This window comes from Oryctolagus cuniculus, chromosome 12 (genome assembly GCF_051225735.1).
Source record: "Oryctolagus cuniculus isolate XC-2025 breed Fujian yellow rabbit chromosome 12, ASM5122573v1, whole genome shotgun sequence".
Taxonomy (NCBI): Eukaryota; Metazoa; Chordata; class Mammalia; order Lagomorpha; family Leporidae; genus Oryctolagus; species Oryctolagus cuniculus.
The window spans coordinates 12,103,404-12,115,523 of NC_142878.1; the positions used below are offsets into that span (position 1 = coordinate 12,103,404).

Consider the following 12,120-nt stretch of genomic DNA (forward strand, 5'->3'; position numbering starts at 1 on the left):
GGCTGCTGCAGGAGGAGAGCCCCAGAGCAGGGGTCATCCTTGCACGGTCCCACGGAGCTGCAGTCCATCCAAGGGAGACGACAGGACGGAGTGGGAAATGCTGAGCTGCTGAGACCCCTCTGCCACTTAGACATGAGAAGTCAGGGGAAAATGGGACCAGATGTTCCCCGCTTGAGAAATCACCCTTTCAAAATCACCACTGATTAAAATGAGACTTCCACGGGGTAAAATGGAAAATATTTAGCAAGCAGCATGCATGGGCGTGCAGAGAGCAGGCCTGGCGGGCACAGCTGTGGCACTACAGCAGGGTGGGGGCTACACCGCTAGATGGGGAGATCCTGGGGAGGTTCCAGGATCGCAGGGGTGGCATGAGGGGGGCAGTTGTGTTGCAGCCAACTCCAAAGGGATTCACTGGTTTTAGAAGCTGTGCATGCCAGCCACCGGCTGCCCTGTCCTTCCTGTAATTGGAGGGCAGGCTCCTGTCTCCATGGATGGCTCGGGCTCAGCAAGGTCTCAAGGGCACTAGAGGTGGGACCCTCGGCCACTTGGGAAATCCCAGTTGTAGCCTCTGCAGAATTCGGATGGCGCTCGGCTAGGAAACAGAGCCATTATCCAGGACGGGGCTGTACAACCTGGGACTCGGAGCTCTCTTGGTTTCTGGGGCTCTCATTAGATCAGCAGCTTTAATGCTGCCTCTCCCTGGATCACGGGTCCTGCTTTTCAGGTCAGCAGTAATTCTAAATGAACAGTATTGGTTCTGTGTCAGTTGGAGAAAGGATAGGAAATTGTGCTGCGTGCTTTTTAGTTCAAGTTTGTGTTTGCTCGCATACAAGCTTGCTTTCTCTTTATAAGCAGATGCAGGGTATTGAAACTGTGGGTGATACTAGAAAGAGAAGGATTTGGCCCATCTTTCCTCTGTGACCCGCAGAGCTTGCCTCCCTGGAGGTTCGTATTAATTTTAAGGTCTCTGTGATGTAAGTCATGTGTGAGCAGTGTCCTCCTTTTCAGCAGGTGGTTGAAAATCGTGTTCCCTCCCTTGGCAGCAGATGTTCTGGGCCCCACCCAAATCCCCGGGGGCCTTCCACCCAGGGGCTGTGCCCGCCCCATCTGGTGCAGGTGCCGCTGTGAGGCCCACACCTGTCCCCTTCCGGGAGGCCTGCCCTTGGGCAATTGGAGCCACCCCTCCCCTGGGTACCTATGTGGATACAAACTCTGCTCCCTTCACTCAAGGTGGGGTAGACTCTGTGACATCCAATCCACTGAGAGCCCCCTTCAGGATTAGGCCAGGGCTAGAAAGCACACCCCACTCACCCTTCCCCTCCCTTTGTCTGCCTGCAGCCCCCACCTCTCTCCCTCCCATTGAGAGCCCTTGTTTCATTAGTCCATTGCACAAGGGTCCAAGTGTGCACTGTAGAAGTCTTAAATTACAAGAATCTCCATTTTGAGTTTCAGGACTCAGAAAACAGAGCCAAAATGTGTGCCCAGTATGCACTCAGACCTGCTTTTATTGCTATGTATCATTTATTTTGTCCTCTATTTTGATTTGCAAGTGCAAGTTGAATTGGAAGGAGAAGGCATATACATCGGAGACAGATTAATGAAATACACTTGGGAGTGTGACACCCCCAAAGGACAGACCCACATACTTGTGTGAACTCTGGGCACTAAGGAGCCATATCTGAAACTGAAGCCAGCGGTTAGCGGGGCTGGGACGAGACTCTGCAATCACCTCTCGGATTTTCTCTAACGCCAGGCTCACGATGTAGGAGATGACGATCCACTCCTGGAGGGAGGGCCAGCCATCCATGCGCACCAGGATGACATAGTTAAACAGCAGGAGGTAGCCCAGGTAGGAAATCTGAAAGGAAGGAAAGCTGTCAGCATGTCTGGAGGGACGTGCCCGAGGCCGGTTTGGAAGCTGTTTTCAGGCTGACACTACGGTGGATTTGCTCTTCCAGCTGGGCTGACTCATCGGAGCTGGCCCTCCCTGAGCGCCATCACTGCAGACACAGCGGTTGGGGGTGGTTGCGAGGCATTTCATCCATCAGCAGGACAGAGGCATGGGAGTTTGTTCTCTACAGAGGCATATTTATCGGTGCTGTCATCCTCAACGGGGAAATTATGAAGCTGCAAAAACTATGACACAGAGGCAGCTCGTAAGCGTCTTCTGCATTCCTGGAAGCTGGAGCTGGCGCTTCCTCCTCGCAGCCCCTCTGCTTTCCCTCCGGGTTCTGTCCCTACTGACAGATGGCATGTGGATAAGCTGTGTGCCCAGGCCCGTGGAGCTGACCCAGGAGACCCCTGCGGTGGCTGCAAGAGGGTCCCTATCTCTGTGGCGAGGAAAGAGGGGGAGCTGAGGCGGGGCGCAGAGGGGAGGGAGGCCGTCTGCAGTCGGTTGTCCCAGGGTGCTCAGCATCTCCCGAGGAATCTTTCCTCCCTGGCACCAGCGTCTTCTGAAGTCTGGAGGGAGGGGCCCCCGCACCTGTGCATTTGTGATTTGGCAAGTCTTTTATTTATTTGTTTTTATTATTATTTTTTTAAGATTCCCCTCTCCCTGTGGCATCAGCTTTATCAGGACACAGATGAAGCTTCCTGTATTCACTGCTGCCATGGTTTGTCCCTGCCCAAACTCATGCCGAAGCCTACTTGCTAATGGGATGGTGCTGAGGCTCTCATGAAGGGAGTAATACTGTCTCTGGGGAGTGAGTGAGTTTGGATTAGTTCTCTTGGGAATGGACTAGTTAGTTCTGGTGGGTGTGGGTTGTCCCTTCTCTCTCTTCCACACATCCAGCTCTTGGATCTCTCAAAACCATGAACCAAAATCAGCATCTTTGCTATAAGCAATCCAGTCTCAGGTGTTCTGTTACAGCATTGGAAAACAGACTGAGTCAACTGCCTACTGCTTACTAGAGGGTGAGACAGGGTTCTCTAAACACTGGCCTGTGTCCGAATCCCTGGGAAACTGACACCTGCGTGACATCCTCCCTCACATCTGGGCGGTCTGGGGTGAGGCCCAAGGCTGGAAGCCTGGGCTGGGGCTGTGGATCTCCTGGACTGCCCTCTTCTGCATTGTCTGGGGTGGAGGGCTCCCGCAGGCTGCCGCATCTCAGGCCTCCACCGGTTCTGACTTGAATAGGCGGACATCATCATCAGTTGTGGCTGCCAAGGGGTTGGGTGCCCAGGCCTGCGGCTCACCCCGAGGCTGTCCACTTCCATTCAGAGCGCTTCCTTGACCCCTGCCCACCAGCATCCATTGCCTGCCTGGTATCCCTGGACTTGGCCCCGTGTCCCATCTCCTGTCCCTGCTTGGTCAACAGTGGAACCGCAGCACCAGGATCTGCCCGATGTGGACTGTGGCTTGGTGTTTGGGATTTCATGAGCGGTCCTGTCTGCACTTCAGACTGACATGGCTGCCTGAGCCACACTGCCTGGCTACCCCTGCTGGGACGGTTTTCCCCAGATGCATTCCAGTCTACTCTTTCTCCTCCTGTCCTTGTTGCAGTGAGCCACACCCCTGGAGCTGCTGAGACCTGGGCGCCAAGGAGGCCAGAGGGTGGTGTGCTGGCCCGGGGGTCAGTCTGATGGACACTTAGGAGAGAAAGGCCTTGATCTGCCTCTTTATTTTAGGAGTTTACGATCTGGGTTCAGCCACGTCCTTTTAGTAATCTCATCAGTTTAATGGAAAATGGGATATTTGAGCTTGCTGTTTATACACTAGTCGTCTTTGTTCATTTAAAAATAAGTCTGTATTCCCCTAAGGTTGCATTGCTAAAGGCATGTATACAATTCTTCATCTTAAGCAAAAAGAATTCAACCACTTTGTTTCAAGAAATTATGTATCTGGGGCTAGGATGGCCATATTTGTGTACCTTGGACAAGATAGCTAGATCTAGTTTGAAAGTTTTCAGTTCCATAATTCATTTGCTTTCATAATTCAATTTAATTCAGTGATCAGACACTTTCTTTGCCCTTGAAATCTTTCTTGATTTCAACATATCTAAGTATTCAAAACATGCTAACGGGGACACGCTAAGGAGGAGGCTTACTGTATAGAACCAGAACTTGACGATGGGAGCATTGTAGAATTCGCAGATCTTGGTTCCAATGGGAATACTTTTTTGCTTTTTGTGCTCATTCTCCTCATCCCCCTTTCTGGAGCCAGCATCTGCATTTGCATCCTGGAAAATAGCACAGCACATGGCAAGCAGGTTGTTAAATGGAAATGCAGTGTACCCCAGCCCACAGGCACTTTTGTAAACAAAGAATTATGAAAAACTACAGCTGGCTCCTGGGAGCCTCAGGTTACACATTGAACCAACCAGGGACTGAAAATATTTGAAAAAAAAAAAAAAAAAACGCATCTGTACTGTACATGGACAGACCTCTCTTCCTTATCATTATTTGCCAGTAACAACTGTGGCGTGTATCTTGTTTAGGTATTAAAGTCATCTAGATTCAATTTCAGGTAAACAGAAGGATGTGTGTAGGTCATATGCAAACGCTATGGTGGCATTTTATATGTAAGGGCCTGAGCATCTGTGGAGTTGGGTATCCACCGAGACTCCTGGAGCCAGTCACCTGCGGATACCAAGGATGACCGCATCTGCAATTCAAGAGGTTTCTAAATCCACATCAGAAAACCCTCAACAGTTCTGTAAATGACAGCAAATCGATGCTTCCAGGGGCAAGGTGCGACTGACCATATTCTCCTCCTCTTTCTCTTTGCCGTCTTCATTTTCCTTGGATGTCTGGTAGGAGAAATCATCATACGTGCGGAATTCCAAAAACAGGATGGTGGGGGGGAGAAGAATTCCCATGATAACCTAGAAGTGGCGAGAAATAAATCCATGTGTAAGCCATGGCGTTGCTGGCATTTTAAAGTCACAACCACTAACGTCCATCAGTAACCTGAGAGCCCTGTGCAGACCCCTGCTCTGGTGCTCAGTGGCTTTGGGGTTGCTCCATTGCCAGAGTGGCAGACAGTGACAAATTCAAGGATATGCACTGAACTTCTCAGAGGCATGGCAAGCAGCACTGTGGCAATCAGGCCAAGTTCTCATGTGAGATTTCAGAGCAAGGGAATCTTTCACTTATAATAATGTAAATAAGGAAATCAAATATTATGGTGAAGTTCAGAGCAGGAGACCAGAACTGTGCTATGGACAGGCAGTTATGTGGCTGTAAATATGAGGGGACTCCAACGTTGAAGTCTGAGGAAAGATGGAATGAAAAGATACGTTCATTTTTGGTGCAGAAAATTTGGAGATCCGTGCATAGTTTTTTTCATGATACACGTTTTCTGGAAACTTTCTGAAAACCCCTCAGATGTGAACTTAAGAGTCGGAAGGCTAATGAGACTCACAGAAACACACTCAACTGGGCCAGTCCAGACAACTAAAGGGTGCCCTGGGCCACAGATGGAAAACCTGTTGTCATTGTCAACAGTGCTTTCCTACACTCTATGATTCAGGGTTTAGCTTGAATCCTGCGTGAACTTGGCTTTGGCATGCACTTTGTTTTTTCCTGAGATTGTGGTTCCCTTTCCATTTCTTGTTAGGAACTATAAACTGGTTTTGCTTCCCTAACCCATATCCATGATGCTTTGTGGCTTCCTGGTCCCTGTCTATTTATGGGAGACACTCTGTTCTTCCCCAGTGCTTTCTTTTGAATGCCACACCCACCTCTCTGCACTCACCGAACCCGGCTGCCTGTCACTCTGCTGCACAGTGCTTCTATGGGGGTTTGAAAAAAACATGGAGCTTGTTTCCTGCATCCCACATTCCCTCTGCTCTTGTAATTTTTACCCCTCCCCCCACACACCTGCTTTTTTGCTGGGATACCTGCTGAAGTCATTTTTCTGAATGGTTATAAGACTGTCTTAAATAGATATTCTTTCCTCATAATTTTTTTAAAGATTTATTTGTTTATTTGAAAGTCAGAGTTACACAGAGAGAAAAGGAGAGGCAGAGAGAGAGAGAGAGAGAGAGAGAGAGAGAGGTCTCCCATCCGCTGGTTCACTCCCCAATTGGCCGCAATGGCCGGAACTGCACTGATCTGAAGGAGCTTCTTCCGGGTCTCCCACGTGGGTGCAGGGGCTCGAGGACTTGGGCCATCCTCTACTGCTTCCCAGGCCATACAGAGAGCTGGATCAGAAGTGGAACAGCTGGGACTCGAATGGGCGCCCATTTGGGATGCTGGCACTGCAGGTGGTGGCTTTACCCAATATGCCACAGCGCCAGCCCCTCCTCATCATTTTATTTTGTTTTATTTTTTAAATATTTGTTTATTTGAAAGATAGAGTTACAGAGACAGAGAGGGAGAGACAGACAGAGAGAGATAGAGACAGGGAGAGACAGAGACAAAAAGAGAGCTCTTCCATCCGCTAGTTCACTCCCCAAATGGCCACAACGACCAGAGCTGGGCCAGGCTGAAGCTAGGAGCCAGGAGCTTCTTCCAGGTCTCCCACGTGGGTGCAGGATCCCACGAACTTGGGCCATCTTCCACTGCTTTCCCAGGTACATTAGAGGGAGCTGGGTCAGAAATGGAGAAGCTGGAACCTGACCCAGTGTTTATATGTGATGCCAGAGCTGTACCCACTAGGCCACAGCACTGGCCCCTTTCTTCATGATTTTAAATAGTAAGACTGGGTTAGAAAATTCCAGGTCCCAAGTGTTTGCCCCGCAGAACTGTGACAGCCTCGCTCTGCTGAAGTCTGATGCAATCTGATGTTCCTCCCTTTATACGCGACTTGTTTTATTTTCTTTAAAACCTTCAGAATATCTTTGTTCTGAGCATCCTGAAGGCTATTTGGTTATTAATATTCAAAGTTATGCATCACATCAGCAGAGCATATTATGTAGAATTGGACAGGTGCCAATGCCTTCTGTTTGCCAGACCATGCTACATAGCATTCCATATATATACATGTACAATACCTAAACCTACACCTACACCTATTCCTATACAAGGATAATTCAGAGAGTTCAGGGACCATGGATTTAAAATATGAGTTTATTTTGGTGCAAAAGCCTTGAAATCCATGGAGAGTTTCTTCACAATATGAGTTCTCCATGACCGTTAGGAGTGCGTTCACATTTTCTCCTTTTCCCTCCAGGGGATGCCACACATGTACTGTTGCCATTTAGCAGCTGGGGATCTGCAGATTAGAATCCATTCTCAACGTAACATGGTAGTTGAAAGTGGCAGAGCTAAATTTTGATTATAATACAATCTTCTCTCTGCTACTCCTTCTCAAACTCTTTCATAGCTTCATGTTCTCTTATAAACTGCATGGAATGAAAACATGCCAGTTACAATAATATCACCTGATTTCAGAATTCTAATCTACAGAAATAAAGTTCAGGGCTGGGTGTTTGGCTTAGCAGTTTAGACACCAGTTAAGACACCTGTATCCCACGTTGCAGTGCCTGGCCTTGACTCCCAGCTCTGGCCCCCTGTCCTGGCTTCCTACCAGTGCAGATTCCGGGAGGAAGCAGCAGATGGATAAAGTCATTGACTTTCTGCCACCCACATGGGAGGTCTGGATTGGGTTCCTGGCTCCTGGCTGTAGCGTGGCCTAATTCTGGCCATTGCAGGCATTTGGGGCACTGAGCCAGTGGATGCAAGCACTCTCTCCCTGTCTCTCAAATTAAAAAAAAAAAAAAAAGAAAAGAAAAGAAAAAAGAAAGAACAGAGTTCAGGGTCCTGTTTCCAAGGCAGCAGTGGCCGGTTCAGGGTGCATAATCATGGGAGTTCCATGGGCAGACGGTGACTGTGTCAGCAGTTTGTGCAGGCCGGGCATGTCTGCTGGGCGGGGCTCTGGTGTTCAACCACCTGAGAGCACACTGGCCAGGTGAGGTCCTGGGAAAGTTCCTTACCCTCAGAGCTGCAGGGTTATGTGGACTGTTGGAGAATCTCTTTCATGTAGTTTCTCAGGGGACGACAGCAGTCTCCCCTCTTATCACTGGCTGCCACATTCCAAGGCCCCAGTGAACACCTGAAACCATGGACGGTGCCAAACCCTGGCTAGATGACACTTGTTCCTGCGTGCCCTGCAGCATTGCCACATGGTGCCAGTGGCGATCTGCCCTCTCGTGTGTCATACTTTGCATCCCTACTCTTGCACTCAGAGGCCAGTATTCAGGAAGACAAGGGTTCCATGAACACAAGCATTGCAATGCCACAGCAGTGGCAATCTGATAAGCCAGAGGGCTACAGAGTAACTACCAGGCAGGTGGTGCACACACTGTGGACACGCTGTACAAGGAGGGGGTGATTCGTGGATGAATTGAGACCGTGTGAGATTTCACCATGAGGCTCAGAATAACATGCAATTTAAAATTTCGCAAATTGTTTGTTTCTGAAAAACTTGTCCATTTAATATTTTTAGACTGTTTATGACCACAGATAACTGAAATGGCAGGAAGCAAAACCGTGGCTACGATGGGACTGACCAAGAGTAAGTGAGATAACCCACCAGAAGTGCTTAGCTCAGCCTAGCAGAGAGTGGGAGTTCAACTGGCCTCCTTGTCGCTTCATCCTTACCAGTCTCACAGCCACATCATAGATACCTTCAGGCCAGGGTTTTTCCTCATTCGAAGCCTCCCCATCCACATGTCAGTCAGCAGCATCTGGCTGCAGGTGTGTGCAATGAAGTCCCGGTGTTTGGCTGCAACAGCCAGTTTGAGGCAGGTCGAGTTGCTCCAGTTTTTCAGCTCGTAGGTCAAAAGTTTCATGGCAATCTGCTCATCGTGCTTGTACGACTGGTCCAACAGCTCCACAGCAAGCTGGCCGAAGTCTCTGGAGAAAGAAACAGAACAGGGGATGAAGCCAACGGCCAGCAGCCCGTTTTAGCCAGACATGTCCACAGGCACAGGTGAAGCCGCCAGACACAGAATCCTCCAAGCAAGAAGGAAACAGACGCTTGCAAAAAGGGGGCAGCAAATGTGCTTAGTTGTGGGGGGCTCATGGCCCTTGCTGAAAATGGAGATTTGGGCTCAGCCCAAGTCTGCTCCTCGGTCCCCAGGGACATGGGGATGAGCAAAGATCAGGGAGACAAACAGAAGGGACAGGGAAGGTGGGGTCAAGAACAGCCCTTGTGGGATGAAAGTCCGCATAGCAGCTGCCTTTGGGGCAGGGAGCAGGAGGCGGACACTGAGAGGCCTTGTGGGTGCCGGTTAGGTTCTGGTTCTGGTTAGGTTCTGATTCTGGTTCTAGGAGCTGGTTGTGCCCCTGGGTTTTGTTCGTGAAGTTATCCAGCCATACATGTAGGATATGTGTTGCTCTGTGATTACAGTACTTCAGGGATGCAATGGTTATAAGAGAACTCAACATTCCGGTGCTATGGTAGAGACAAGACACAGTTTTCGTAGGACACAGAGCAGGGAGCATGTCGTTAATCACACGGGGGTGATGCGGGTGGCGGTGATAGTAAGTTTGGTGAGGGTGGGGCCTGTGAAGGTGACGCAAGCTGAACTTTAAACAAGAGGTTTATTCACTTTCCCACATGACCCCAGTGCAGATATCTGATGAGTCACCCTGGCAGCAAGGGACAGACGCACTGTGGGACCCTGCAGGGAGGCGGGCGTGTCCCCATTTTCAATGCTTTGAATTCTGAATGTTTAGAAGTCAGCCAGCAGTTTTAGCAATCATGGAGGCCAAAATCAACGCAGTGCACTGCAGAAAACCAAGGTGGGAGATGCTGCTGGCTGCCTGGCTCTGCCCCAAGTTTATGAGTCTGCAAAGTCGTGCTGGGACTTCCAGCGTCCAGTCTTAGGTGCAAGGAAATTGGAAATCACCAGTCAGGCCTGCCAAGGAAAAAGTTGAAGAAGCCGAGCATCAGTGACTCTGTTTTGCTGTTCCGGAAGTGCAGTCACAGGACAAACTGCTGTCGCCCACTTGGTGAGACAGAGGAGTAGGCTCAGAGACTCACGACTGACTGGAACAGAAACGTCTGTGGGACCAGTGCTGGGGAGGGCAACTATGGACTGTGACTGATGAACCGCGGGAGGCCCAGTATGGCCAAAACTTCAGGGAGCCCTTTTTATAGGGCGCGGGTGGGCAGGCTTCTGTGTCTCTATGAGCATGGCCAGGTTGTCACAGTGAAAAATGAATAATGATTCATTATAAATAATTATAATTATAAATTTTAAATTATAAATAACTCCTATTTCCAGGAAGCTCGGGAGAAAAGGAACCATTTTAAAAATGTTTATTTTTATTTATTTTCATCTATTTGAATGGGGAGAGAGAGAGAGATCTTCCATCCACTGGTTTACTTCACAGATACCCACAATAGCCAGGGGTGGGCCAGGCCAAAGCCAGGAGCCCAGAACTCCACCCAGGTCTCCCCTGTGGGTGACAGGGTCCTAAGCAAGTCTTCTGCCTCCCAGGTGTATTAACAGGAAGCTGGACCACGAGGGGAGCAGCCGGGACTTGAATGACAGTCTGATATGGGCAGTGCATGTCCCAAGTGGCGGCTTGACCTGCTGGGACCCAACACCCACCCAGGGACTGTTCTTTCCAACGAGGCCTGCCCTCGGGGCACAGTAGTTAACAGAGCCCCGTCTGCTGGGGAGAGGGAAACCCCAGTCCCTTCTAGCCATCGCAGCCCTCCTGAGCAGGGAGAAAGAACTGACACTCCGTCCAGGGCCTGGGCTCCACAATGGTGCCCTCCTAGTTAGCCCGAGCTTCCGCACAGAAACTCATTTCATTGTTTTGGCAATAAAATCTGCATGAGAAGGCAGGAAACCAAATCAGGGCCAGAGGGAAGAGAGTGACCTGACCGGCCAAGTGATTGACAGGCAGGCTTTAGCCTAAGTGTCCCCAAGTGCGCAGCACCCTGGTGGCCCTCCCCCCACGGGACCAGTCCCCAGGACAGGGCTCTCTCCAGGCCCTCGCTGCCCCCTGCGGACACTCACTTGGAGTTGTTGTCCAGGTCCTGGGAGATGTCGTCGACCAGCTCGCTTTCCGAGGACTCGTGGGCCATGGCCTTGTAGAGCTTGCAGGCCACCAGCGCCTTGGCCATGCTCTCCTCGCCTCGCTGCCAGAGGAAGACGGCCATCCTTTGGCGTTTCATCAGCACCGCCCACACCATGAGCTCGTGGAAGGGGTACTGGAAGCGGCTCACGGCGGGGTCGTCCACGTCGATGTCGATCTCCTCCTCCTTCTTCTTCTTCTTCTTTTTCTTCCCTTTGGCGGGAGGCTCGTCATCCTGAGAGCACAAAAGCACGCGGTCTGTGGCTCTGCCACGAATGTGCGGCAGAAGGTTCTAGAACGACCTGCCTGGCAGAGGTGGTAAAGGGACCGGTCAGTCTTCACTCAGCCTACCAGTTCTTTGGAAAAGATGCCCGTGTTGACTGTGGGAGGTAAGCTGCCTAAAACCAGAGAGGCTGCAAAGTCACGCTGCTGTTTGGGTGGGGGAGCGGTTTTCTTAAGAAGCCTTTAGCCGAGATGTTGGAAAACAAGCAAACAAAAAACCACCCCCAAACTAAACGCAGTAGCCCCACAGGAGGGGTAACGTCCACACCTTGTGACCTCTAGGAAATCTGCCAATGCAGCAAAACAGCAACCCCCATTGGCCAGACATAGCTGAACCAGAAAGGAGCAGGAGCTGGACGGGGTCACGTCGGGGAGGCCTGGCACGGGGATCATGGGGCTGACACTCTCCCAGGCTGACGTCAGCACTCAGTGGAAAACCAGAAACAGACACGGGCAGCTTTCTGTTATCTGCAGGTGCCGCACGAGAGGACTCAGTCAACTGCAGGTTGAAGATGGTTGGGAAAGAAGTGGAATTTGCTGTTGAATGCATGCACATGTTTTTTCTTGCCATTATTCCCTAAACAATCGGCAACCCACTGCATAGTGTCTACTTTCTACTGGGTACGAGTAATCTAGAGGTGATGCAATGTATGTGTGTGTGGGGGGGGTCAGTAGATTATGGGCAAATATCACCCCCTCTTATATAAGGGACTTGAGCATCCAGATTCTGGGATCAGAGGTGCAGCGTGGAAGCAACTGCCCGAGGATATGAGGGGAGGACCGTATTTGCTCTTTTTCAGCTTTCCCATCCGTTATCACTTCTACCCTATAATGTCTGGCTTGGAGGGTTGTGGATTCCTT

General features: G+C 50.3%; 1 protein-coding gene across 2 annotated transcripts in view; it reads right to left on the minus strand.

Annotated features, from left to right (window-relative positions):
- TRPM1 (transient receptor potential cation channel subfamily M member 1) overlaps positions 1–12,120 on the minus strand; it is a 131,003-nt gene that overhangs the window by 24,755 nt on the left and 94,128 nt on the right. For both annotated transcript variants that reach the window (XM_070053538.2, XM_089311190.1), the window contains exons 17-21: positions 10,920–11,212; positions 8,571–8,799; positions 4,701–4,823; positions 4,047–4,178; positions 1,730–1,858 (exon numbers count right to left, since the gene is read on the minus strand). In XM_070053538.2, the coding sequence (XP_069909639.1) occupies positions 1,730–1,858; positions 4,047–4,178; positions 4,701–4,823; positions 8,571–8,799; positions 10,920–11,212 (906 nt within the window). The remainder of the gene's footprint in view (positions 1–1,729; positions 1,859–4,046; positions 4,179–4,700; positions 4,824–8,570; positions 8,800–10,919; positions 11,213–12,120) is intronic.